At 65.6% G+C, this 26,966-nt stretch overlaps 1 protein-coding gene across 6 annotated transcripts in view; it reads left to right on the plus strand.

Moving 5' to 3' along the window:
* Positions 1-26,966, plus strand: part of DCTN1 (dynactin subunit 1) — a 132,299-nt gene that overhangs the window by 76,757 nt on the left and 28,576 nt on the right. For 4 of the 6 annotated variants that reach the window (XM_089777695.1, XM_089777696.1, XM_089777697.1 and 1 more), the window contains 6 exons: positions 11,692-11,712; positions 15,053-15,241; positions 18,602-18,799; positions 20,255-20,459; positions 23,613-23,691; positions 24,076-24,235. In XM_089777695.1, the coding sequence (XP_089633821.1) occupies positions 11,692-11,712; positions 15,053-15,241; positions 18,602-18,799; positions 20,255-20,459; positions 23,613-23,691; positions 24,076-24,235 (852 nt within the window). Of the gene's footprint in view, positions 1-6,240; positions 6,585-11,691; positions 11,713-15,052; positions 15,242-18,601; positions 18,800-20,254; positions 20,460-23,612; positions 23,692-24,075; positions 24,236-26,966 lie in introns of those variants that run through there. The other 2 variants (XM_089777698.1, XM_089777694.1) reach the window with 2 other exon arrangements.

The raw sequence follows: 26,966 nt of genomic DNA on the forward strand, positions 1-26,966 counted from the left end.
CCTACCTACACACATAGACATTATACACTCACATAAATAGTGTACATAAGATCAACAAACAATAAGCTCCCATTCAATACCCCACATGGCTCCCCCCACACCAATTTCTGGGGCCAACACCCCCACCTAGGGGTGCAGCAGCGATCTGGCTGCTTCCCTCCAATTCAGCAACGTGACACCTTCAGCGTTGTTGCTCTTCTCCAGCTTCTTTCTCCAGCATCCCTGCACGGCAGCGCGCTAGTGAGGAGTCCATCGGAGCAGTCTCTGGGCTGTGTGCTCTTGGCCCTGGCAGTGCCTGAGCGGCTGTGCCGCCCTTGTGCACACTGGGCACCGCCCGTGCCAGCGGGAGGAGTGCCGCTCAGGAGAAGAGGTTCCGTCCCAGGGCACCGCTGGTGTGAGCGAGGGCCTCGTGCCTGTCATGCTGCTCTGAGAGCCGCTCCGGGGGACGCGCTCCTGAGCCCTGCGAGGACACAGAGGTGGTATCTGCACCTGCACACGTGAGCCGCAGATGGCTGCCTGTGGGCCCCGGGGAGAGCTGCCACGTGTTCACAGCCGTGCCGGTCCCTGCCCTCACGTGCGCGGCCGTGGGTACCCGCAGAGAGACCTCAGGCCCTGCTCGTACGCGGGGCGCAGTGTCTGGACTCCCCTGCCCCCGGCTGGCTCTTGGGGCAGACTCTTCAGTGTGCCCTGCCATAGCGGGGGGTTTGAAACATTCGCCACGGAACCCACCTGTCGAGCCCTCCCCAGTCCCTGGCAGTGGTGGGGCTGCGTTTCCCGTGGAATAGCGGAGGCGGGAGAGGCTGGCACGTGGGCATCGCCTTTCATAGAATAATCATAGAATAATAGGACTGGAAGGGACCTCAAGAGGTCATCGAGTCCAGCCCCCCGCCCTCAAGGGCCTTTGGCTCTGGGCAGCCTGGCTGGGGTCCGGCCTGAGGCGGAAGGGCTTGTCGCTGCCGAGCTGTCTCACAGCTCTGTTGCCACAGCTGTGGGGCGAGTCCCAGCCAGACCTGGAGTCCGCCCGTGGGGCCTGGACAGCTCCGCAGCCCCGCCTTGCCCGACGGCGCAGAGCCGGCTGCTCGTAGCCATGTGCTGAGTGCTTTCCCTGACAGCCCTGCCTCCGGCGCCCACGGCCACCAGAAGTGGATCGGCTGAGCCCGGTTGAAGCCCCTTTCTCCGTAGCCAGGCTCAGCCCAAGCGCTGCTGCAGCGCACGCTGGGTGGGGTGGGTCGGGCCCCGGGGCGGCAGTAGCACCTTTATCGGGCCCTCCGGGGACCCTGCCGTAAGAACTGCCTGCTGCCAGGCTCCGGCCGGGCTGCGCGTGGGCCTGGCAGTTGACCCCCGTTGGGTGGATGAGGCGGCCGAGGGCTTTCCGGGAGGCCTGTCTCTACGTTTTGGGTCCTGCGGCGATGGGGACCTGCTGATGGTGAGGTGCAGCCCCTCAGGGTCCAGCCTCCTGGCCAGGACGAAAACAGCTCGCTAGAACTGCGGGGTTTAGTTGTGTGGGGTCACCCGGCGAACTAAGGGCCAGAGTGCCTCCCCGCAGAAGGGTCATGCTGCCAGCTGCGTCTCCCAGCCTCCGTCCTGCGGCAGAGCGAAGGGGTGGCGTATCTCATGGACTGGAGGCGCTGCGGGGAGAGTGCTGGCCTTCGAGTGCTGGTTCCACAGCACGAGGCAGGTCTAGGTGGGACCAGCGCTCCTACCACGGCCAGGCAGCCAGGGGTTTGGCCTTGGCCTGGCCCCACACAAGCACGATGCCTTCTGGAGAGATGGACGCCCAAAAAGACTCTGGTGTTGGTCCGGAGACGCTGCAGGACCTCGTCTTGCCAGGGAAGCCCTGCTGCGGCCGCTCTCCGGAAGGGACGCGACCGAGGCTGCTGCTGTTCCTGGCTCGTCCGCACCCTGCTGCCGCCGAAGCATTGCGCACCGGGCTACGCGCCAGGGCTCGCATCAGGCCGTGTCTCCATGGCCGCCCTCGCTCTGGCTGCTGAGACGCCGAGCCCGAGCCCCAAGTGCATGGCGCTGAGCACGGGCCTCGCAGCGCACCGGGCTCTGGAACGCGTCTGTCCCCCATAGTCTGGGGCTGTGCGTTGCCAGGACGGGTCCCAGGTCTTCCATGCTGCTAGAGGGAATGTTTGAATGGCCGATCCCCCGCTGGAACCTGTGGCCGCGTTCCACGTGCGCCTGCCTAACCCAGCCCCGACACTGCCCCGCGGCTCCTCTGCTGTAGGCCTGCCGGTAAAGCAAGTCCTGAGGGATCTTGGCTCTCACAGCGGCTCCCCCAGTGGAAGCACAGTCCCTGGCCTGGCAGCTCTGCACCTGTTCCTTAGTAGCAGAAAGGTGGCCACGTGGGCCTGCGTTCTCGGCAACCTCTCCGTGCCCTGCCCCTCCGACTTCAGCCCTGCTCTGCCGCACTGCCTCCCTGCCACGGCTTGCCCGGCCCGGCCCGAGCCGGATCCAATCTGGCCTGAGGGCTGCAAGCTTTGCCTGGGCTCCGCACCCTGCCCGGTGTCAGCCTTTCCTGCCTGCCGCCGGAAGCAATCATAGAATCATAGAATAATAGGACTGGAAGGGACCTCGAGAGGTCATCGAGTCCAGCCCCCCGCCCTCAAGGCAGGACCAAGCGCCGTCTACACCATCCCTGACAGATGTCTATCTAACCTGTTCTTAAATATCTCCAGAGAGGGAGATTCCACCACCTCCCTTGGCAATTTATTCCAATATTTGACCACCCTGACAGTTAGGAATTTTTTCCTAATGTCCAATCTAAACCTCCCCTGCTGCACTTTAAGCCCATTACTCCTTGTCCTGTCCTCAGAAACCAAGAGGAACAAATTTTCGCCTTCCTCCTTGTGACACCCTTTTAGATATTTGAAAACCGCTATCATGGCCCCCCTTAATCTTCTTTTTTCCAAACTAAACAAGCTCAGTTCATGAAGCCTGGCTTCATAGGTCATGTTCTCTAGACCTTTAATCATTCTTGTCGCTCTTCTCTGTACCCTTTCCAATTTCTCCACATCTTTCTTGAAATGTGGCGCCCAGAACTGGACACAGTACTCCAGCTGAGGCCTAACTAGTGCAGAGTAGAGCGGCAGAATGACTTCACGACTTTTGCTAACACACCTGTTGATACAACCTAGAATCATATTTGCATTTTTTGCAACAGCATCACACTGTTGACTCATATTCAACTTGTGGTCCACTATGACCCCTAGATCCCTTTCCGCCATGCTCCTTCCTAGACAGTCGCTTCCCATCTTGTATGTATGGAACTGATTGTTCCTTCCTAAATGAAGCGCCCCAGCAAGGGGGCTGCGCGGGGGTGAGCCGTCGCTTCCGCCGCTGTCCCACTGGCCTCGCTCGGCGCTATATTCTTAGCGTACCAGCACACCACACAGAATCGGCTGCTTTTTCCTCCAGCCAGTGCTTTTCAACCCTGGGTCCCGGGGGACCCACGTCGCCTGAGATTTCTAAAGGCACCCCCGTCCCGCTGACATTTGCTACGGGTCTTCTCTTGACAGAAGGCGAAGAGCCCTGTGTTCGGCCCCTGAACGGTGTCGGGAAGCTGAGCCCAGAGCACTTGCTCGTGCTTTGAAATCCTCGCCCAGTTCATGTGGGGGATGGGCTGCTTGGGGCCACAGGTGTGCTGTTCCGCTCACAGAGCTTTTGGCATGGCCAGGCCGGAGGAGGAGCTGGGTTATTGCTAAATAGACAGATGCTCCCCAGAGAATGTTTTCCCTCTGGAAGGTAACACAGTTAGGAGTCAGGCCTTGAGATGGGAATGTTACAGCCCCTGGGAAAGACACGGTGCCGTGGTGACACTTGCCCTCTCGAGTTCACACGGTTACCTGCTGGCTCCTTGGCCTGGGCCTGGCTGGGGGGAGCTGTGACGGAACTAAAAATCTGTCTCCAGGCTGCCAACAGCAAAGCCCGGGAGCTTGCCCCGGTCTCGTTTCCAGGGGCGCTGTCAAAGTGAGTGGGACACCGACACCCTTTGCTCTTGCACACTGCCTGCGGGGAGCCGGGCTGCTCTGTGGCTACAAAACCAGCCAGGAGTCCTGGGCCCCGGAGAGACCAAGAGGCTTCCACCGCCGTGGTAAAGCGTGTGCCCCAATAGCTCTTCCCCCCGCGGTGCCCCAGGCCTCCAAAGCAGGTGCAGTGAATGCCGGATCATACAGGTCTTTCCTGTAGCTTACGGGCACAGCAGCCCGGTGCCAGGACTGCTGCAATTGCACTTTGCAGGCGCAGCTCTTACGGTTCCTGTCCCGCGCAGGGACTCTGTGCTGACGGGCTGGCAGGCCCAGATGCTGCAGTAGTGGATTGTCACATCCAGGCAGTTGGTGTGTTAACGCATTCACAGCCTGCTTTTGGAACCGCGACTCCGCTACCTGCGTGTTCCCAGCCGTTCCGGCATCCCATTCAAAGCTCCGTGTTCAGCCTGTTTTCCTTTGAAAATCTGTTTCCTCCCTCCCTCTCCAACTGGATCTTCCCCCAAGCGTGTCTGCTGGCCACGAGATGACTCCAGCGCGCTCTCCGGCACAGAGGAGAACGTCCCGTGTTCCTGAAGTGACTGACCCACCCTGGAAGAATGCACGTGCCGGCAGAGCCTCTGCCTGGAATTGAGGGCGCCTGTCGGGAGGTGCTGGACAAGGGTCACTTTCCCAACTTAAAGTGACGTAAGGTCAGAAATTCCCAGAGCTGTGACTTCCACAAGCATATCTGGAGAACGTCGCCCTGTAAAACCGGAGCCCCTCCGGTCGGCACCGGCGCTCTCTTCTTTCACCACTCTCCAGCGGCCGGCCGCAGCTCCCCACTGGCTCTCGGCAGCCCAGGGCCGGCCCATAATATTTTGGCATCTGAGGCGGGGAGCTCAAATGTCCTCTGGCTTGGGCCAGCACTTTGCAAGGTCTCGATTCTGCCTCCTTCCTGGTCCACTCCCCACGGGGCTGCTCAGCCACCTACACAGGCCCCAGCAGCGACAGTGTTCTACACCCTGGGCCCTAGTGCCCCCCGGTCTGGCACCTGGGCATTCGCCTCAGGGTAAGGCCAGCCCTGTGTCATCCCAACCTCCTGCACCTTCCGGCTCCAGGGTGAGATACCAACAGCTTGTCCTGCTCTGCGGGCCAGTTTGCCTCCTCCGAACGCAGGCGCAGGGTGCTGGCTGGCTCGCTCGCTCGCTCAGTCTGTGGGAACGAGTGTCCTTGCGAGATACAGCTCAGAAATAGCCCCCCCAGGTCCTCGTACAGGCTGGGACTCGCAGGGGCTCTGGCCTGATGGGGAAGGCTGTTATCACGGGGAGCGGGGGATGAGTGGACAGAACTGGGCTTGGCCTGAAATCGTAACCTAGATTTTCGGGGCTGCCGCAGCTTTCAAGTTGCCATGTTGCAGCATGGAAGAGGGCTTTGCCTCTGTTCTCAGCCCCCGCCTGGGGGTGGTGTGAGCCTGGAATGGCCGACAAGGCCACAGGCATTCCCCTTGTTTTACTGCCCAGGTGTCTGCTTCGCTGCGGTGCCCACCGGGGCGGGACAGGTGGCCTTTTGGGGGCAGACTCTCCAGGCAGGCGGCGCCCTGAGGGGATGGGTCTCTGGTGTGGGCTTCACTCCGGGTTTGCTTTGGGGGCACAGAGATTCAGCTGCATTAACCTTTGCAACCCAACCCTCAGTGCTGCAGATTTCCTGTGTGCATATGCGCCCTCGGGGGAGAGAACGAGCAGGGGGGCTGGGACCAAGGGAGATTGGGGGGGGCGTGGGAGCGGTGGGAGATGGGGAGGACGAGCGGGGGAGGACGAGTGGGGGGGCTGGGGTCATAGGAGATGGGAGGGGGGAGCTGGGACCGTGGGAGCGGCAGGAGATGGGCGGTGGGAGCTGGGGAGGACTTGTGGGGGGGCCATTGACCTCTCAGCGGCAGGAGGCAGAGGCGGCCCTGCCGTGTCCGGGCTGGCAGAAGCCAGCGCGCCCGCCCCTGGAAGCAGCGCGTTAGGCTCCGGTGGCGCCCGGGCCGGCTGGCTGGCTGGCTGGCTGGCTGGGAAGGGATTTGCAGGGGCTCTGCGTGCATGCGTGGCGGCCGGAGGAGGGATGAAGAAGTGTTCCAATTAGCCAGTGAGACAGCTGAGCCTAAGGCGTTGCTAGGCTACGGAGGCGCACGGGCCTCCCTGTGCATCCCTCCTCCCTGTGGAAGAAAAGCGTCGGCTCCGTCCCTGGTGCTGTGCCTGGCTCCAAGGGCCGCGAGGACCTCGGCGAGGGGAGGGGAGATCCAGAAGTGATGATGTAATGAGGCGCCGGGGCGGCGGTGGGAGAAGGGAGTGTGGCGAGGATGGCCCCGCGCCCCAGCGCCCCGGAGTCCTGCTAACCAGCGGTGTCCTGGGCTCCCGGAGAAGCGGGGCTGGATTCTCGGGGTCCCGCTGGCAGAGGAAAGGAAAAGCTGCAGCCATTTGCAAGTGCTGCTGGGCAGACTGCATGAGAGACTCGTCGCAGGGAGCTGCATTGTTGTGATTGAATGTTTAACGCTCTCTCTCTGCCTCTCTCTCTCTCTGCCTCTCCTCTGTCTTTTCCGCAATGATGAGGCAGGCCCCGGCAGCACGGAAGGTACAATCCGCGGTAGCCACGTGACTGTTGTTAACGCTGCTTCCCAACGGTTTTGGTTGCTTTTGTGTGTGTGTGACGACTGCAGAGCTGTCATGCCGAGTCTCCCACTCGGTTTCGAGGTGTCTGGGGGGCAGGGCGGGTGGATGCAGTGGAATCGAGTGTCTAGTCTTTGGAGTTTGTGTTCCCGTCCTGTTTCCATTTCACCTGGCAGCCAGCTGCTTGTGTTGCATGCAGTGCCTCTGCTCGCAAATCAGAGGGCAGGGGTCTGGCGTTCCCCTTGCATGCTAATAATAGTTTGTGTGTCCCTCCCGAGCCGTGCGGGCTGACTGCCTTGCTGCTTTTCACCTGTGCTTTACCAATTTCAAATGAGGATGGAAACGAGGATTTTCTATAGTTTCTGTAGGGTACAGTGTGGATGTTTGGTCTCTGGGTGGCCTTACGTGTGTGCGTAACCGGGATGTCCGGTTCCTGCTCTAACGGGCACTAGGAGGCTTTACGCCTGGTCTGCTAGAAATCGGTGAAAACCAGAAATGGCCCGGAAGCCTGTGGACGGCGCTCCCTGCCACTCGGAGAGCTTTGGCTGCAGCAGACAGAAGGTGTTTTCTTCCAGTAACTGCACCTGGCGGATGGAGCCTTAAGCTGACGTGAGGGAGAGGCCCCACTGCACTGTGGCGATTAACGTAACAGCCCTTTTTAATCCCTTCCACACACTAAATCCGTGCCGCTCCTGCGGACAGGCGGGAGCCAAGGCTCATGCTGCTCCGTCCCTAGTGATTGCACAGGGGCCAGGGCCAGCTTGCACGGCAGCCGGGGAGCTGGGGTCTTCCCTCGCTACTGGGTTGACGTGCAGTTTCCCTGTATCACAACTTCTCTCGTGCGGTTGCTCTGCAGTGAGCTGCTTCTGCGCCAGTGCGCGGGCTCTGCACCGGGGCCACGGGCCGCTGACGGGGGCTGTAAGGTCTCGGCACTGCCCAGAGCGTGAGGCTGCCACGCAGAGCCAGCGAGGGGGCCCTGAGCTCGTGTGACGGGAGAATGGGGCAGCCTGGGGTCACGCAGCATGTACGTGGAACCTGGGCTGGGCTCTGGCCCAGGCGCTGCCCTCCCGGAGGGCTCGTGTCCTGCGATCCCTGTGCCAGCAGGGCTCCTCGCAGTGTGGGGCCACGAACCAGTTCCAGCCCGGAGCCCCCCACTGTGTGCTGGGATAACTCGGCCACGCCTGCCGCTCTTAGTGCCCAGAGAATGGTGCAGCACCCCCACCGCTGCCAGCCTGCAGCCCTGCTCTCCTGGCCCACAGCGCGGCCAGCCTGCTCCCGGGGGAATGGTGGGGCCTGGGACCAGGAGCCTGGGAGCTGCTCCTTCCCTCGTGCGCTGGGAGTGCTCTTCCGGCCGTTGGTAGCTAGCCGGCGGCTCTCCTCACGTCTGCTGCCAGTGAGGTTTGCCCAGCGTGGGAGCTTCTCTGGGGGGTCCCCGGCGCCTCTCTTGCTGTTGAACGTGGCCTGGAGGCTCATGCGCATGACGCAGGCGCGCTCAGGGCCGCTGGCGGCCGGATGCTCCCGCGAGCGCCAGGATCTCGAGCCGTCTCCAAGGTCTGCGCTGGGCTGGAACTGGACTCCAGCGAGCTGTAGGACAGGCTGCCCGGCGCTTTCCTAGCAATGACTGTGTCTCCTGGAGTGCCACCTCCTCTCTGTTCGTGGCCATACCGAGCCGCCCTTCCCCCCGCACTCCCGGGGCACTCGACTGGCTGGAGGCGCCCAGACCTAGTTGGCTCTGCTCCTTCGACCCCCCAGGAGATGTCTGCGCTGCAGCCTGGCGCAAGACTCCCAGCCCAGGTACTCGCCCTCCTGCGCTAAAAATAGCAGCCCGGTGGTTGCGGGCTGGGCTGGCGCTCGGGCGAGGGAGCTGCGGCCGGAACGGTCGTGAGAAGAATGGAGCAGTGTTCTGCAGGGCCACCCCCACCCCCACCCAGGCAGCATCGGGACGTCGCTTCATGCCTGGGAGGCCAGCGACCCACGGTTAGGACCGGCATCTGCAAGTGAGCTGTGCCTGGGGCCGGCGCCTCGGCTGTAGCCTCGGCACAAATCCGGGCAGGCGGGCGGAACCGAACGGCCGACCTTGGCATCGAACTAGGCCGAGCTGGCCCCGGAGACACCGCCCAGGATTCCAAGTGGGACTGGCGGACCGAGTCGCGCCGGCGCTCCTGGGGGCAGGCTGGAGGCGAGCGGCTCCCCTCCTCCGGGCCCCTGGCTGCTGGAGCCGAGGGATTCGGCAACCCCTGCGGCTGTGGATCGGCAGCGTGAAGCCAGCAGAGCAAGCAGCACGAACGTATTTTTCAATGAGCAAAGTTGGTTGCCAGTGTAAAATATTCCAGCCGCTGGCTACTGATTAGTGTCAAGGACCAAGAAGTCCTGCTCACAGCCTCGTGTCAGCCAGAGCCCGTTCAGCTAGCGTGCCCCGGCTGGCTGGGACTCGCCGTCCAAAGTGGGCCGGGGGCCGTGTTCGAAGCAAGTAGAGACTTTGGGGAGTTCCTCTTCGCTGTGCTGGGCTTGGCAGGGAGCGAGATGGCTCAGCGTGCCCGGATTGCTAACCCCTGGGGAGGGAGCAGGGCTGCTTGACGGAAGCTCCTCTACAGCTCCCCTCCCCTCCTCCTCCAGGGCGGGTCAGTGCTGTCGGGTCACCACGTGAAATCTTAGCAGTTGCACAGTGATCGGTAGCCCCTGGGGGCGGGGCTGGCCCCACCCCGAGGAGCCCCCTGCCTCAGAGGCAGCAGCGCGGGATGGCAGGGGCGCCAGTCTGCGAGGGCAACCAGTTTCAAAACCAGCTCCCCTCGCGGCTGGCTGCCCGGCCCCGCGCTGGTACCTCTGATACAGAGTCAGCAGCACAAGGTGGCAGCAGCCCCTGTCCGGGGGGTCTGAGCGCCCCACAGACCGGGGCTGTCCCTGTGGGGCGCCCCTCCCCCCCCCCCCCCGCTTCTGCCTCTGATAGCCGCACCAAGTGAGGGGCCAGGGGGGTGGTATCACGGAGACAGTGCTGGGCAGAACCAGCTTTTAAACCAGCTCCCTCCGGCACTAGCTCCTGCTCCTCCCTCCTTGCTGCCTCCGCTACGAGGCAGCGGACAAGACTAGCTGCGAAGCCCAGGCTCCGGGTCACTCGTGTGGTGGACGGTACGTCGGCGTCCCCGGCGGCAGCGGACAGTGCGTCGGGTTCTCAGGCGTTCTGCAGCAGGAGGTTTCTTGTGGACGTTTGAAGGACTCTGGACGCCCTCGCATCCTGCCCTCCCCGCCAGACTCCCCGGATGAGTGGGCTGTGGAGCAGGAGCGTGCTCTGGAGGGCGCACACCTCTCCCTTCGGCGGAGCAGCCAGCCAGAGTTCCACCCTCCAGGGCGAATTGGGAGCAAAGTGGCTCAGCCGCAGGCCAGGTGCCAGAAGGGGCCTGCGTTCCAGGGGGTGTCACCGGATTGTTCTGTGCAGGTCACACGGTGACCAGGAATGAGACTCGGACCCCTCGCTTACCAGAGTCCTCTGCACACGAGCCCCTCGCCCCGGTACGCGTGGGGAGCCGTGCCTGGCTCGCGGGCAGGCCGTACGCTGGCCATGGCTGTGCTCCTGGCAGCCGCCTTCCTCTTGCCAGCCGGTGGGGGTAGAGTGCGGGGGCTGGGCCTCGCGTGGCCTGCTGTGGCCCTGCTGACCATCAGGCTGCCTGGCGGCATGTGACCGTTTAATGCTGGGGCGGGGAGGGAACCTTTTCTGGGGCGGGGCTGCTGACCCCCAGGCAAGTAGATTTGTGTGCACCAGCCCCACAGCGGGATAGTGGGGGGCTGGATCCGGGCCAGCCGGGGGCTGCAGGTCCCCAAGCCTGCTCTGATGGGAGAGGACAGCCAAGCGTGAAAGGCCTCTGGGGGAGACGGGAGGTGTGGCTCTCCTTGTCCCAGGAGCCCAAGGATGGGGAACTGCATGCCCCCCGACTCCCTGCGCCAGCGACCCAGTGTGACGGGACAGTCCTGGGCTGCAGTCGCCCCGCCCGGAGACGCTCGGGGTGGAATGTTGCTACTTGGTTGTATCCACATGTGAGATTTGTGAGACGGGTGTGGGGCTGAACAGCCACCAGCCACGCCGCCGTGGGCAGCCTGTGGCCTGCAAGAGCGTTTGACTGGTGTCCATGGCAGGGCTGCCTCCCAGTGTTACTAGTGACCCACGCAGAGCTGCGGTGCAGGCGAGCCGGGCGCCGCCGCCGAGTGGCGCCCCCTCCAAGCGCAGTGAGCAGAACTCCCCTCCCGCAGAGCGTCTGGGCTGCGACCGGCCTTGCAGCCCGCGGAGACGGAGGGCCGCACACTAGCCTCAGCTGCCCTTCGCTGGGCGACGGGGCTTGGTGCCCAACGGAAATGAACTTGCTGCCTCGGAGGCCTCTGCTGGAGATGAAGGTTCCCAAACTGCAGCACCTGTGGCAGTAACGCTGGGAGCAGAGCCCGCTTGGGCCTGCTGTTCTCTGGGCAGCCAGCAGCCCCCCCCGGAGTGAAATCCAGGCTCCGGACGCGGAGAGCCCTGGGCAGTGCGACACTCATTCGGCGGGGGGCTCCTCCGGCTAAGCTGGCCCCCACGCCACGCCCTTCCCAGGGCTCTGTCCGCCACGGGATGGATCAGGGTGTGGGGGCCCAGAGACAGCAGGACATCCCACTGGCCCAGCGCCAGGCCCCTTGGCTCGTGCCGGAGGATTATTTGCAGCCCTGCATTTGCCTGTTCAAGCCGGGGGAGGCCAGGGCCGGCGCTCCCCGTCAGCAGGGCCGGCCGGCTGCTCAGCAGAGCGCTGTGGCGAGGGGTTCTGTCCACTGGCGGTGCGCGTCCTCTGCCTCGGGGCTTGTCAGACGTATCCCGCGCATGGCTGGCGGGGAGCAGCGGGACAGTGGCCGAGGCAGAGCCTCTGGCTGGGGCGAGGTGAGCCGCCTCGGGCATGGGACGGGCCAGCCTGATGCGACGCGCACTAACAGCGGCAATGTCTCTGTTTCCTTTCCTTCCTTCTTTGCTGCATCTGCTGCTGCCGCTGCTGTCTGTGTGTCTGTTCCTGTCTCCTCTGTGTGAATGCTTCTCTGCCTCTGCTCCCGCTGCCCTCCAGACCACCGCCCGGCGGGCCAAGGTGAGAGCCAGCCCGTGGCCAGTGGGCATTGCTCGGGCTCCGTTCGCGGATCTGTGTCCGGCAGCCCCCCTGCCCGGAGTGCAGCCTGGGGCAGCCGCCTCCGGGGGGCCCGGCTAGTCCTCCGCTCGCCCGGATGGGTGCGGTGGAGTGTCCCGCCTCGGGGCTCGGATTGCCACTTGCCACCGGCGCGCCGCTCGGGCCAGCCCCGAGCCAATCTCGGCCCTCGGGCCGGTTCTCCGCTGCAAGGGGCGACCTGGCGTCATCTCCACCAGCCTCTAGTCGAGTGACCCGGGGCTTTGGCTGGCACTGCCCAGAGCTGTTGTGCGACAGCCCGCTCCTCGCAGGGCGGGGGGCCGGGCTGGGCCCAGCCATGGGAGAGATGGGGTGGGGGAGGGAATATCTTGCACTGGACTGACTTCTATGGGTCAGAGGACAAGCGTACGCGAGGCGGAGCTCATCTCTGGCCGGCCGGAGGGTCTGGGGAGTCTGGGGGGCGGAGCGCGTCTGTGGCCAGCTGGAGGGTCCGGGGGGCTCCGAGGGTCTGGGAAGCGGAGTGCGTCTGTGGCCAGCTGGAGGGTCCGGGGGGCTCCGAGGGTCTGGGGAGCGGAGCTCGTCTGTGGCCAGCTGGAGGGTCCGGGGGGCTCCGAGGGTCTGGGGAGTGGAGCTCGTCTGTGGCCAGCTGGAGGGTCCGGGGGGCTCCACGGTGCTTTCTTTCGCCAAGGCGAGGTGCCAGTGAAAGCTGCTGCCCCCCGCGTCTCCCTGCCCGGTCGCAGTGGTCCCTGGGCGGTGGGCTCTGCTGCGGGCTGAGCTCACGGGTGAGGAAGATGTTCGTTCACCTCAGTTTCTAGAAGGTTGCTCCACCTGGAGGCCCCGTCCAGCGCTCTGCCAATACAAAAACCTTGGGCCGTGCCTCTCAACAGCGTTTGTCCTTGTGGCAGTTACCCCCGTGGTCCTAGGGCACCCTGGGGTCCCACCAGCTGGCTTCTGCTTTCAGGAGCCGACAGTCCAGCCAGTGCCACAGACTGCAGCCCCAGCCCCCCAAAGTCAATCCACTGGAGACCGTCACTGCCCCTCCAAGGGTCCTTCCCTAGATGCCAAGGAGTAGCCCTGGGCCTCCGGGATCTAGAGAGGTCCCTGTGACGGACCAGGCCGGGTCTGGGCACCGCTGAGGGTGAATTGCTCAAATTCGGGGCTCTCTATAGCCCCCAGACTGGAGAGTTTCCCAACCAGGCCACACACCAGTCCCACCGAGCGCTTCAGCTGCCTGCCTGAAGCCTCGCGAGCAAAACCCCTCCGACACCCCAGCAATATCCGTGCCCCAGATGGCACCGGGCCTCATACACAGGTGGGGGGTCCTAGCACCCAATCCCACCTACCCCGAACAAGTTCTGTCCGGTTCCAAGAAACCAGCCACAGATCCCTGGTCAATTTACCCTCTGGACCTTACCCACAAATCACGCTGGGCCAATCCTTTAGCATCCAACATCTAAAGGTTTATTACTACAATAAAGAAAAGCAGGAGAGTAAGGTTGTTAAGGAGAATACGTTACATGCATCGAATCGCCCAGCTCTTGATGCAGGCTCTAGCAGAGATGTTACAGCTGCTGGCTTAAAAGTCCTTGGTGCACATCCTATGCCAGGATGGGTTCACAGGTCTTCCCGGCTCTTCGATCCCTGCACTGCTGCCTCTGGGATGAAGTGCTGAGCCGAAGACCAAGATGGAGTCCACCACATGGCATCTTTATCCCTCCTTCCTGGTCTCTTCTTGGCTGCAGCAGGTCACCTGGCCAGCGGCCTATCCCTGTGTGCCCTGCTGGTAGCCCTTAGGTGTCAGGCCTCATTCTTGAGGTGTGTCCTTGGGCTGTAGAGGGCTATTGTTCCACAGGGCCTTGCTGATTAGCATGTCCATAGACTGAGCTGTGCCCATGGCTCAACCACATACAGAGAAACATTCAGCACTCTCACAAAGTCCATGCTTATGACGTCACACACAGACATTATACAATCACATGAATAGCACATACAGAATCGGCAGACAGTAAGCTTCTATTCGACACTTCACATGGCCCCTTTGTACCACTTCTGGGGCCAACACCCCCCGAGTGCAGAAGTGATCTGGCTGCTCCCCTCAAAATCCAGTAACGTGAAAAGTCCCTGGGTACCCTGCCCGTGGCAGGCTGTGGCCCGGGCGGATCGCTGCTGCGGTGGAGGGGCGCAAGGGAGGGGCGGCTGCTGGGGTCCCCGTGGGACTGGGCGTCTAGGGTGGCTGGGGAGCCGGTGCCCCCGGCAAGAGGCTGCCCGTGTGGATCACCCCCCGGCTGCGGGAGCCACGCCGAGGATGCTCTGATGGGCTGGCGTGGAGAACTTGCGGTCACACGGGCCAATAGCGTCTGGCGGTCCAGAGTGAGCCGCGACCGCCAGCGCCTGTGCCAGAGAGCGGGCAGCAAGCACAGTGCGCATGGGCGGGGAATTGCCCTGCCCGCCGAGGGGACCGATCGACGGCACCGCCCAGTTCATCTCCCTGGGCCTGGGCCAGCTGTGTGCACCCCAGCAGGACTTACAGGGGCCGCCCGGGGCCTGTGGCCCTCGCTCGGTGTGCCAGGCGGGGCTGTGCGGAGCTGTGTGGCTGGCCCCGCCTGGGCGGCTTGCCGGGTTTGTCCAGGGGCAGGCGCGCTTCTCGCTCCCTCGTGTCTCTGTGTGACCGTTGCCAGATGATAGCAACCCCCCCCCTTCATGTAGCGTGGCCCGGGGAGCTGCCCTGGGCTTCCCCAGCATTGGCCCATTGCCCTCGCCTAGTCTGAGCGCCTGCACGCCGCAGGGCCGCTCCTCTGTGCTCTGGCTTCCCAGCCCCTCTGCCGGGCGGAAGAGCCCCGCTCTCACCCGTGTGTTCCCCTGGGGCCAAAGCTCCCTTCCCCTACACCCCCCCCCCGCCCCCCAGAGCTCAGGCCGTTGGGTCTGAGCCTCCCGCTAGCAGGGCTACCGCCGGCGCTGCCCGTCCCCTCTGGCCGGAGCCAAGTGGGCTCTGCCGGCCACGTGGCAGCCCCTTCCCCAGGCAGTGCGTGGCTACAGCTGGGCCTCGCCCCTGGCTCCATCGCCCTGCCGGAAGGTCCCAGGTGTGCGTGGGGGCTGTGTTCTCGTGCCCAGCCCGGGCCCTGGCGGGTATAGCCTGTGCCACTGGGTCTGCAGGAATCGCCCTGCTGGGTTCACCGGGGCTGGACCCGCCCGGGCCGGGGAGGGGTTGCTTGAGTCACCCGGAGGCCAAGGGAGACGGAGGCGAGGGGCGGCAGAGCCTGCCCCAAGCAAGCGCTAGTCTGACTCCCCCGGCCGTGTTGTTTTGCAGCCTGCTCGGACGCCCACCTCCGCAGCATCCAGCGGCACGGCTGGGCCCTCCGGCTCGGCATCCGCCTCGGGGGGCGAGATGAGCAGCAGCGAGCCCAGCACCCCTGCCCAGACGCCTCTGGCGGCGCCCGTCATCCCGACGCCTTCCCTGACCTCGCCGGTGGCTCCCTGCGCCCCCTCCCCCACCAAGGTACCGTCTTTGCTTTGGGGGGTCTGGCCGGGGAGGGGGGACCGAGGCCGGGGACCCATCGCGCCCTCCCCACCCAGCACTCGTGTGGCTGCGCCTGGAATGCCCCGTTCAGGTCTGGGCACTGCCCTGAAAGCACGGAGACCGGGGCTTGGGGCTGAGGTGCCTGTGCCGGGCCAGGCGCCCCCAGGACGGAGGTGAGGTGACTGGGTCCAGGCACTGAGCACCCGGCTGCTTAGCTCCGGACAGCCAAGCACGGACCTCTCCGGTATCTCCGTCCGAGGAGCTGCAGGCCCAGGTCCCCCAGCTTGGAGCCAGGGCGAGGCCCACGGCTGGGCGGGGAAATGCAAAGAGCTTTCGGTTTGGGTGCCGTCCACACTGATCTCCTGCCTCGTGAGGGTGCTAGGCCCCTTCTCTGGCATGGGCCAGACTCTAGGGACTGTCATGTGGGGAGCAGCCCTGCCCTGGCCGCAAGGGACGCTGGGCGGTTTAATGGGTGTCTGTCATTACTGTCTAGAGCGGGGTGGGCAATAACCTTTGGTGGGGGGCTACTCCAAGGTTTTGGTAAGTGGTCAAGGGCTGCACTTTTCTGTGGAGGGAGTGTGGGGTCTAGGGGGGGTGCGGGAGGGCGCCCGGGGTAAGGGACTGGGGGGCGGGGTTAGGGAGGGCGCCCGGGGGCGAGGGACTGGGGGGCGGGGTTAGGGAGGGCGCCCGCGGGCGAGGGACTGTGGGGCGGGGTTAGGGAGGGCGCCCGCGGGCGAGGGACTGTGGGGCGGGGTTAGGGAGGGCGCCCGCGGGCGAGGGACTGGGGGGGCGGGGTTAGGGAGGGCGCCCGGGGGCGAGGGACTGGGGGGGCGGGGTTAGGGAGGGCACCTGGGGTGAGGGACTGGGGGGTGGGGTTAGGGTAGGTGCCGAATCACCAGGTGAGCAGGTGGAAAACCCCACGGTAGTAGCAGCTGTTGAAACCGGGCTATGATCTGTGCCCCATGCTACAGAGGAAGGCGAAAAACCTCCAGGGTCTCTGCCAATCTGCCCTGGAGGAAAATTCCTTCCCCACCCCAGATATGGCGACCAGCTAAACCCTGAGCATGTGGGCAAGACTCACCAGCCAGACACCCAGAAAGTTCTCTCTAGTAACTCCTATCATCCCTCCATTGACCTATTTACCTCTGATAATGAATGGTCAATTAGTTACCAAGATCCTGTTATCTCATCAAACCATCCCCTTCATAAACCCATCTAGTTTAATCTTGAAGCCAGCTAGATCTTTTGCCCCCACTACTTCCCTTGGAAGGCCGTTCCAGAACCTCACTCCTCTGATGGTTAGAAACCTTCGTCTAATCTCAAGTCTAAACTTCTGACTAGCCAGCTTATATCCATTTGTTCTTGTGTCCACATTGGTATTAAGCTTAAATAATTCCTCTCCCTCCCTGGTATTTATCCCTCTAATATATTTAAAGAGAGCAACCATGTCCCCCCTCAGCCTTCTTTTGGTTAAGGTAAACAAGCCAAGCTCCTTGAGTCTCCTTTCATAAGACAGGTTTTCCATTCCTCGGATCATCCTAGTGGCCCTTCTTTGTACCTGTTCCAGTTTGAATTCATCCTTCTTAAACATGGGAGACCAGAACTGCACACAGTATTCCAAATGGGGTCTCACCAATGCCTTGTATAATGGCACTAACACCTCCTTATCTCTACTGGAAATACCTCGCCTAATGCATCCCAAGACCGTATTAGCCTTTTTCACGGCCATGTCACAATGGCGTCTCATAGTCATCCTATAATCAACCAGGACTCCAAGGTCCTTCTCCTCCTCCGTTACTTCCAACTGATGTGACCCCAGCTTATAACTAAAATTCTTGTTATTAATCCCTAAATGCATAACCTTACACTTCTCACTATTAAATTTCATCCTATTGCTATCACTCCAATTTACAAGATCATCCAGATCTTCCTGTATGATATCCCGATCCTTTTCTGAATTGGCAATAGCTCCCAACTTTGTGTCATCTGCAAATTTTATCGGGACACTTCCACTTTTGGTGCCAAGGTCAGCGATAAAAAGATTAAATAAAATTGGCCCCAAAACTGATCCCTGAGGAACTCCGCTAGTAACCTTCCTCCAACCTGACAGTTCACCTTTCAGTATGACCCGCTGTAGTCTCCCCTTTAACCAGTTGCTTATCCACCTCTCAACTTTCATATTAATCCCTATCTTTTCCAATTTAACCAATAATTCCCCATGTGGTACTGTACCAAATGCCTTACTAAAGTCGAGGTAGATTAGATCTACTGCATTTCCTTTATCTAAAAACTCTGTTACTTTCTCAAAAAAGGAGATCAGGTTGGTTTGGCACGATCTACCTTTTGTAAAACTGTTGTAATTTGTCCCAATTGCCATTAGCCTCAATGTCTCTAACTACTTTCTCCTTCAAAAATTTTTCCAGGATTTTACATACTACAGATGTCAAACTAACAGGCCTGTAGTTACCCGGGTCGCTTTTTTTCCCTTTCTTAAAAATCAGAACTATATTAGCAATTCTCCAGTCAAATGGTACAACCCCTGAGCTTAGAGATTTATTAAAAATTTTTGCTAATGGACTTGCTAGTTCATGTGCCAGTTCCTTTAATATTCTTGGATGAAGATTATCTGGGCCCCCCGATTTACTCCCATTAAGCTGTTCAAGTTTGGCTTTCACCTCAGATATGGTAATATCTACCTCCATATCTTTAGTCCCATTTATTAACTTACCGGTATTTTTGCCTCCTGGTCGGGGAAAAAAATTCAGAAAATACCGGACACCTGAAATGTGCTACAGTGTCCGGTGTTTTCTGGTTGTTTAGTTTTCCCTGCCAGGAGGTGAAAATACTGGACACCTGGCAACCCCAGGACACACTCAGCAATGGGGCCCAGCCCTCAGGTCCCTCCCGCACCCCCCCCCCACCCCGCTCACCTGGTTCCACAGGGGCTTGTCTTGTGGCTGGAACAGAAAAACAAGATGGTCGCCGGCAAAAAAGCCTCTTCTTAAAGGGGCCATGCTGATTTTTATTTTTTTTTTATTTTTTTTATTGCTGTCGGGGGCCCTGTTTTTGCTCAACAACTTCTGTTGTTTTCTCAACAGAATATTTTTCCCGGTGTTTGTTTGTTTCTTTGTTTGGCGGGGGGTGTGTGGTTCGATATTTTTGGTTAAACCGTCTGGCAACCCTAGTTCCGTGGGGCAGTGAATCTCAGGGGCTTCATCCCGGCTTTTAGGGGATGCGATTGTTCCGAGGGCGTTAGCGGGGCTGCTCGGGTTGGGAGGCGGGGCAGGCTTTCCTTGCCGGCCAGCCTCGGCCCCGCTCACTCCCGTTGCCCCGGCGCAGGAGGAGGAGAACCTGCGTGCTCAGGTGCGAGACCTGGAGGAGAAGCTGGAGACGCTGAAGCTGAAGCGCAGTGAGGACAAAGCGAAGCTGAAGGAGCTGGAGAAGTACAAGATCCAGCTGGAGCAGGTGCAGGAGTGGAAGAGCAAAATGCAGGAGCAGCAGGCTGACCTCCAGAAACGCCTCAAGGAGGCCAGACGGGTGAGCCCCGCGCAGGGCGGGCCCAGGCTGCTGGACTGCTGGAGCACAGCCTGGGGAGTTCGGAGACTCAGACTCTGAGCCCCGGGGCGGGCAGAGCCCTCAGCAGGCAGGGAGCCCAGCCCCAACTCAACCAGCCCAGCCAGGGCTTTGTCCAGCCGGGGCTCCAACACCCCTAGGGATGAGATCCCCCCTCCCCAGGGAGCCCAGCCCCAACTCAACCAGCCCAGCCAGGGCTTTGTCCAGCCGGGGCTCCAACACCCCTAGGGATGAGATCCCCCCTCCCCAGGGAGCCCAGCCCAGCGCTTTCCCCCCGCCAGGGACATGGTTGTCCCTAAGATCCAGCCTGCCTCCCCCGAGTTCCTCGCTTGTATCTTGATGCGGCCGCCCGCAGACGCGTGGACTCCCCCACGGCCTGTCCTTCGGCGAGGTGCGGGCCCTGGCGCTACCGGAGCAGCCGTCGGCTCTGCCGGCTGGGGAGGGATTTCTCAGCCCAGGCTTGTCTACTGCCTGGGGCCTTGCAACGGGCCCTTTTGTCTGGCTGCGACGAAAGCTCCTGCCGGGCCGTGGCCCCGCCGGGCTGGAGAGGGCTGGGTCCACATCCTGCCTTTAGAGCAGTGAGCCAGCGGGCAGGCTGCCCGGTGTGGGGTGGCCCCGTCAGCTTCCTCGGGGGCCCAGGCCCGAGGCCAGGGTCAAACCCGCGCCGTGGGCATTCCCCCGGCAGCCAGTGTGGGACTGGCACGCCTGCCTCTCGCCGGCTGCCACGGTGCACTGGGGGCCGGCCCTGCCCCCACCTGCACCCGGCCGGGAGGGTTATTGGGCCCAGGGACCCCAGGTAGCGCGAGATCCACGTGAGCACAGGGACCCAGGGCAGGGCCGGCCCTTCTCTCCTCCTAACCCAGCTGAAACCGACTCGTCCCCCAGCCTGGGGCAGCCCCACCTGCCCTCTGTCTCCCTGCCCTGGCAGGTCTCTCCTGTGCCTGGCCCAATACACATGTGCAGGGAGCCAGGCCCAGCCCCCTCCTCGTGCTGAGGGAAACTGAGGTACACGCGCACACCCGCACCCAGCACAGTACGGCAGTGCGTGTGACAACCGAGCGAGCACAGGACTGCGGGAGTGGGCAGCACCCCGCGGTGTCACACCTTGGATTTCAGTGACCCTCCGGACCCCTCCCTTGCTCACGAGAGCTGCGCTCCTGGGCAGCGTCAGGCCGCACGCAGGCGGGCGGGTTCCTGGGCCGGTTCTCTCCGCGTTCCTGCCCTGGGAGGCTGGGCGGGAAGAGGCACAAGTCGGCCCAGGACAGTGGCCATCTGCCCGCCCCCGGGGAGCGCTTGCTGCCTGGGATTTGACTGCCCGCGGCCCCGCGGCTGGGGAGAAGTCCCGGCTAGCGCCGAGTCGGGTGCTCTGACCCCCCGGCAGCCGGCGCGAGGGGCTCACCCCCTTCTCCCTGGCGGCAGGAAGCCAAAGAGGCGCTGGAGGCCAAGGAGCGCTACATGGAGGAGATGGCGGACACGGCCGATGCTATCGAGATGGCGACGCTGGACAAGGAGATGGCGGAGGAGCGCGCCGAGTCCCTGCAGCAGGAGGCGGACTCGCTGAAGGAGAAGGTGGAATATCTCACCATGGACCTGGAGATCCTGAAGCACGAGATCGAAGAGAAAGGTGAGCGAGCGGCGCAGCCCAGGCCGTGGCCGGCGGGTCCCATCTCCCACAGACCTCCGGGGGGAGCAGAACCCCCGGCCCCAGGCTGCCCTGCGACAGCCCCCCCGCCGTCACCCCCCTTGCACAGAACCCCCTGGGCCCCAGGCTGCCCTGCGACAGCCCCCCCGCCGTCACCCCCCTTGCACAGAACCCCCCGGGCCCCAGGCTGCCCTGCGACAGCCCCCCCGCCGTCACCCCCTTGCACGGAACCCCCCGGGTCCCAGGCTGCCCTGCGACAGCCCCCCCGCCGTCACCCCATGGCACAGAACCCCCCGGGCCCCAGGCTGCCCTGCGACAGCCCCCCCGCCGTCACCCCGTTGCACGGAACCCCCCGGGTCCCAGGCTGCCCTGCGACAGCCCCCCCACCGTCACCCCGTTGCACGGAACCCCCCGGGCCCCAGGCTGCCCTGCGACAGCCCCCCCGCCGTCACCCCATTGCACGGAACCCCCCGGGCCCCAGGCTGCCCTGCGACAGCCCCCCCGCCGTCACCCCCTTGCACGGAACCCCCCGGGCCCCAGGCTGCCCTGCGACAGCCCCCCCGCCGTCACCCCCTTGCACGGAACCCCCCGGGCCCCAGGCTGCCCTGCGACAGCCCCCCCGCCGTCACCCCCTTGCACGGAACCCCCCGGGCCCCAGGCTGCCCTGCGACAGCCCCCCCGCCGTCACCCCCTTGCACGGAACCCCCCGGGCCCCAGGCTGCCCTGCGACAGCCCCCCCGCCGTCACCCCCTTGCACGGAACCCCCCGGGCCCCAGGCTGCCCTGCGACAGCCCCCCCGCCGTCACCCCATGGCACAGAACCCCCCGGGCCCCAGGCTGCCCTGCAACAGCCCCCCCGCCGTCACCCCCTTGCACGGAACCCCCCGGGCCCCAGGCTGCCCTGCGACAGCCCCCCCGCCGTCACCCCCTTGCACGGAACCCCCCGGGCCCCAGGCTGCCCTGCGACAGCCCCCCCGCCGTCACCCCCTTGCACGGAACCCCCCGGGCCCCAGGCTGCCCTGCGGCAGGCCCCGCGCCGTCACCCCCTTGCACGGAACCCCCCGGGCCCCAGGCTGCCCTGCGACAGCCCCCCCGCCGTCACCCCGTTGCACAGAACCCCCCGGGTCCCAGGCTGTACTGCGACAGCCCCCCCGCCGTCACCCCCTTGCACGGAACCCCCCGGGCCCCAGGCTGCCCTGCGACAGCCCCCCCGCCGTCACCCCATGGCACGGAACCCCCCGAGCCCCAGGCTGCCCTGCGACAGCCCCCCCGCCGTCACCCCGTTGCACGGAACCCCCCGGGCCCCAGGCTGCCCTGCGGCAGCCCTCTCCCCCCCGCCGTCACCCCCTTACACGGAACCCCCCGGGCCCCAGGCTGCCCTGCAGCAGCCCTCTCCCCCCCGCCGTCACCCCCTAGCACAGAACCCCCCGGGCCCCAGGCTGCCCTGCGACAGCCCCCCCGCCGTCACCCCCTTGCACGGAACCCCCCGGGCCCCAGGCTGCCCTGCGACAGCCCCCCCGCCGTCACCCCGTTGCACGGAACCCCCCGGGCCCCAGGCTGCCCTGCGACAGCCCCCCCGCCGTCACCCCATGGCACGGGACCCCCCGGGCCCCAGGCTGCCCTGCGACAGCCCCCCCGCCGTCACCCCGTTGCACGGAACCCCCCGGGCCCCAGGCTGCCCTGCGACAGCCCCCCCGCCGTCACCCCATTGCACGGGACCCCCCGGGCCCCAGGCTGCCCTGCGACAGCCCCCCCGCCGTCACCCCCTTGCACGGAACCCCCCGGGCCCCAGGCTGCCCTGCGACAGCCCCCCCGCCGCCGTCACCCCCTTGCACGGGACCCCCCGGGCCCCAGGCTGCCCTGCGACAGCCCCCCCGCCGTCACCCCCTTGCACAGAACCCCCTGGGTCCCAGGCTGTACTGCGACAGCCCCCCCGCCGTCACCCCCTTGCACAGAACCCCCCGGGCTCCAGGCTGCCCTGCGACAGCCCCCCCGCCGTCACCCCGTTGCACGGAACCCCCCGGGCCCCAGGCTGCCCTGCGACAGCCCCCCCGCCGTCACCCCGTTGCACGGAACCCCCCGGGCCCCAGGCTGCCCTGCGGCAGCCCCCCCGCCGTCACCCCCTTGCACGGAACCCCCCGGGCCCCAGGCTGCCCTGCGACAGCCCCCCCGCCGTCACCCCGTTGCACGGAACCCCCCGGGCCCCAGGCTGCCCTGCGACAGCCCCCCCGCCGTCACCCCATTGCACGGGACCCCCCGGGCCCCAGGCTGCCCTGCGACAGCCCCCCCGCCGTCACCCCCTTGCACGGAACCCCCCGGGCCCCAGGCTGCCCTGCGACAGCCCCCCCGCCGCCGTCACCCCCTTGCACGGGACCCCCCGGGCCCCAGGCTGCCCTGCGACAGCCCCCCCGCCGTCACCCCCTTGCACAGAACCCCCCGGGTCCCAGGCTGTACTGCGACAGCCCCCCCGCCGTCACCCCCTTGCACAGAACCCCCCGGGCTCCAGGCTGCCCTGCGACAGCCCCCCCGCCGTCACCCCGTTGCACGGAACCCCCCGGGCCCCAGGCTGCCCTGCGACAGCCCCCCCGCCGTCACCCCATTGCACGGAACCCCCCGGGCCCCAGGCTGCCCTGCGACAGCCCCCCCGCCGTCACCCCGTTGCACGGAACCCCCCGGGCCCCAGGCTGCCCTGCGACAGCCCCCCCGCCGTCACCCCATTGCACGGGACCCCCCGGGCCCCAGGCTGCCCTGCGACAGCCCCCCCGCCGCCGTCACCCCCTTGCACGGGACCCCCCGGGCCCCAGGCTGCGCTGCGCCGCACTCTGCCTGCGGCCCCCCAGCGCCGCCCTGGCCCTGCCCTGGCCCTGCCCTGGCCCTGCGGCCCCCGAGCCGAGGCTGTGGCTGTGCCGTCCAGGCAGCAGTTTGCTTTGAGTCCCTGGCCGGTGGCTCGGCTGGGCGCTAGGGCTGAGGGCTGCTCTGAGCAGGTGTGATGCTGGCTGGGGAGCCCCCGCGTGTTAGCCCCCCCGCCGGCCCTTCGCAGCCCCCCCCCACCTCCAGCCAGAGTCTTGGCTGCACCGGGGCGAGCGGCCCGAGGCTTTCCCGGCCCATCGGGTGAGTCTCTGCTTCTCCTCCCCAGGCTCGGACGGGGCCGCCTCCAGCTACCAGGTCAAACAGCTGGAAGAGCAAAACGCGAGGCTCAAGGAAGCTCTGGTCAGGTACAAGGCTCCTCCTGCCATCTCTGCAGAGCCCTCCGACCCCCGGGCCTGTCTCCCCCCCAGCGCCCCCCCGGGCCTGTCTTCCCCCCCCCCCCCGGGCCTGTCCCTCCCCCCCCCCGGGGTGCAGCTCCAGCCCTGCGCGGTCAGTGGCTCCAGGGAGCGTGGCTCTGTGCAGGCTGCTTAGCACGCCGGCCGCTAGGAAGGGGGCGCTTCCCATAGTGACCAGCTGGGCTGGCCGGCCGTGCCCTGGGCCCCCTGCCAGGCTGCCCCAGCGTCTCCGCGCAGGGACGGGGCAGGCGCCCGAGCCCCGCTGCCTCGGACGGGTGGGGTGGCAGGGCCAGGGCCCGGGGCCGTCCCTTGGTTCTGAGGGGGTGCTCGGCACAGGATGCGGGACCTGTCTGCCTCAGAGAAGCAGGAGCACGTGAAGCTTCAGAAGCACATGGAGAAGAAGAATTCGGAGCTGGAGGGCTTGCGCCAGCAGAGGGAGAAGCTGCAGGAGGAGGTGAAGCAGGCGGAGCGAACCATCGACGAGTTGAAAGAGCAGGTGAGTCCGTCCGGAGGGGCCCGGCGTCTCCTGGGAGCCGTGGGGGCTCTCGCTGGCAGGCGAGGCTCTTCAGCGTCAGTGGGCACGGCCCCACCGCTGCGTGCCTGGCGCCAAGGCGGGGAGACCTGGCTGGGAGCCGTGGGGGCTCTCGCTGGCAGGCGAGGCTCTTCAGCGTCAGTGGGCACGGCCCCACCGCTGCGTGCCTGGCGCCAAGGCGGGGAGACCTGGCTGGGAGCCGTGGGGGCTCTCGCTGGCAGGCGAGGCTCTTCAGCGTCAGTGGGCACGGCCCCACCGCTGCGTGCCTGGCGCCAAGGCGGGAGACCTGGCTGGGAGCCGTGGGGGCTCTCGCTGGCAGGCGAGGCTCTTCAGCGTCAGTGGGCACGGCCCCACCCCTGCGTGCCTGGCGCCAAGGCGGGGAGACCTGGCTGGGAGCCGCGGGGGCTCTCGCTGACAGGCGAGGCTCTTCAGCGTCAGTGGGCACGGCCCCACCGCTGCGTGCCTGGCGCCAAGGTGGGGAGACCTGGCTGGGAGCCGTGGGGGCTCTCGCTGGCAGGCGAGGCTCTTCAGCGTCAGTGGGCACGGCCCCACCGCTGCGTGCCTGGCGCCAAGGCGGGGAGACCTGGCTGGGAGCCGCGGGGGCTCTCGCTGACAGGCGAGGCTCTTCAGCGTCAGTGGGCACGGCCCCACCCCTGCGTGCCTGGCGCCAAGGCGGGAGACCTGGCTGGGAGCCGTGGGGGCTCTCGCTGGCAGGCGAGGCTCTTCAGCGTCAGTGGGCACGGCCCCACCCCTGCGTGCCTGGCGCCAAGGCGGGGAGACCTGGCTGGGAGCCGCGGGGGCTCTCGCTGGCAGGCGAGGCTCTTCAGCGTCAGTGGGCACGGCCCCACCCCTGCGTGCCTGGCGCCAAGGCGGGAGACCTGGCTGGGAGCCGTGGGGGCTCTCGCTGGCAGGCGAGGCTCTTCAGCGTCAGTGGGCACGGCCCCACCCCTGCGTGCCTGGCGCCAAGGCGGGAGACCTGGCTGGGAGCCGCGGGGGCTCTCGCTGGCAGGCGAGGCTCTTCAGCGTCAGTGGGCACGGCCCCACCCCTGCGTGCCTGGCGCCAAGGCGGGGAGACCTGGCTGGGAGCCGCGGGGGCTCTCGCTGACAGGCGAGGCTCTTCAGCGTCAGTGGGCACGGCCCCACCCCTGCGTGCCTGGCGCCAAGGCGGGAGACCTGGCTGGGAGCCGTGGGGGCTCTCGCTGGCAGGCGAGGCTCTTCAGCGTCAGTGGGCACGGCCCCACCCCTGCGTGCCTGGCGCCAAGGCGGGGAGACCTGGCTGGGAGCCGCGGGGGCTCTCGCTGGCAGGCGAGGCTCTTCAGCGTCAGTGGGCACGGCCCCACCCCTGCGTGCCTGGCGCCAAGGCGGGAGACCTGGCTGGGAGCCGTGGGGGCTCTCGCTGGCAGGCGAGGCTCTTCAGCGTCAGTGGGCACGGCCCCACCCCTGCGTGCCTGGCGCCAAGGCGGGAGACCTGGCTGGGAGCCGTGGGGGCTCTCGCTGGCAGGCGAGGCTCTTCAGCGTCAGTGGGCACGGCCCCACCCCTGCGTGCCTGGCGCCAAGGCGGGGAGACCTGGCTGGGAGCCGCGGGGGCTCTCGCTGGCAGGCGAGGCTCTTCAGCGTCAGTGGGCACGGCCCCACCCCTGCGTGCCTGGCGCCAAGGCGGGGAGACCTGGCTGGGAGCCGCGGGGGCTCTCGCTGGCAGGCGAGGCTCTTCAGCGTCAGTGGGCACGGCCCCACTCCTGCGTGCCTGGCGCCAAGGCGGGGAGACCTGGCTGGGAGCCGCGGGGGCTCTCGCTGGCAGGCGAGGCTCTTCAGCGTCAGTGGGCACGGCCCCACCCCTGCGTGCCTGGCGCCAAGGCGGGGAGACCTGGCTGGGAGCCGCGGGGGCTCTCGCTGGCAGGCGAGGCTCTTCAGCGTCAGTGGGCACGGCCCCACCCCTGCGTGCCTGGCGCCAAGGCGGGGAGACCTGGCTGGGAGCCGCGGGGGCTCTCGCTGACAGGCGAGGCTCTTCAGCGTCAGTGGGCACGGCCCCACCCCTGCGTGCCTGGCGCCAAGGCGGGGAGACCTGGCTGGGAGCCGCGGGGGCTCTCGCTGACAGGCGAGGCTCTTCAGCGTCAGTGGGCACGGCCCCACCCCTGCGTGCCTGGCGCCAAGGCGGGGAGACCTGGCTGGGAGCCGTGGGGGCCAGGCCTGCGGGCACACCCGGCCGGGCTCTGGGGGAGGGAATCTCACCGCAGAGGAAACGTGCGGTGGATCAGTGTGGCGAGGCACGTGGCAGGCTGCAGCCCCGCTGCGTGTCCGCGCTGGGGCCTGAGAGGGGCTGTTCTCCCGGGGGGGGCAGAGCGCTCCCCTGACCGCCCATGCGCGTGCGGCCGCGATTCGGAAAGGCATCGGGAGCAAGGCGGCAATGCTGCTCGGTGGCTCTAAAGCCAGCGCGCCCGCACCCTGCCGCCTCTCACGCCGGGCTGCTCGGCTTGGGACCGGCGGGGCCACGTTCGGCCGGGCCCGCGCCGCGCCGGCAGGGGGCAGCGAAGGGATCACGTCGCGGCCCGTAGACGGGAAACGTTCCCTGCTCCCTGGAGCACACGGCCCGGCGCCCGCTCGGGGGAGTTCCTGGGCGGCCGGTTCCAGGCCCAACGCCCACCGGCCGAGGTGCGCTGGCAGGGGCGCGGCGAAGGCCCCAAGCGCCCCGGGGCTC

This window comes from Pelodiscus sinensis, chromosome 4 (assembly GCF_052426305.1).
Source record: "Pelodiscus sinensis isolate ZL-2025 chromosome 4, ASM5242630v1, whole genome shotgun sequence".
NCBI lineage: Eukaryota > Metazoa > Chordata > Testudines > Trionychidae > Pelodiscus > Pelodiscus sinensis.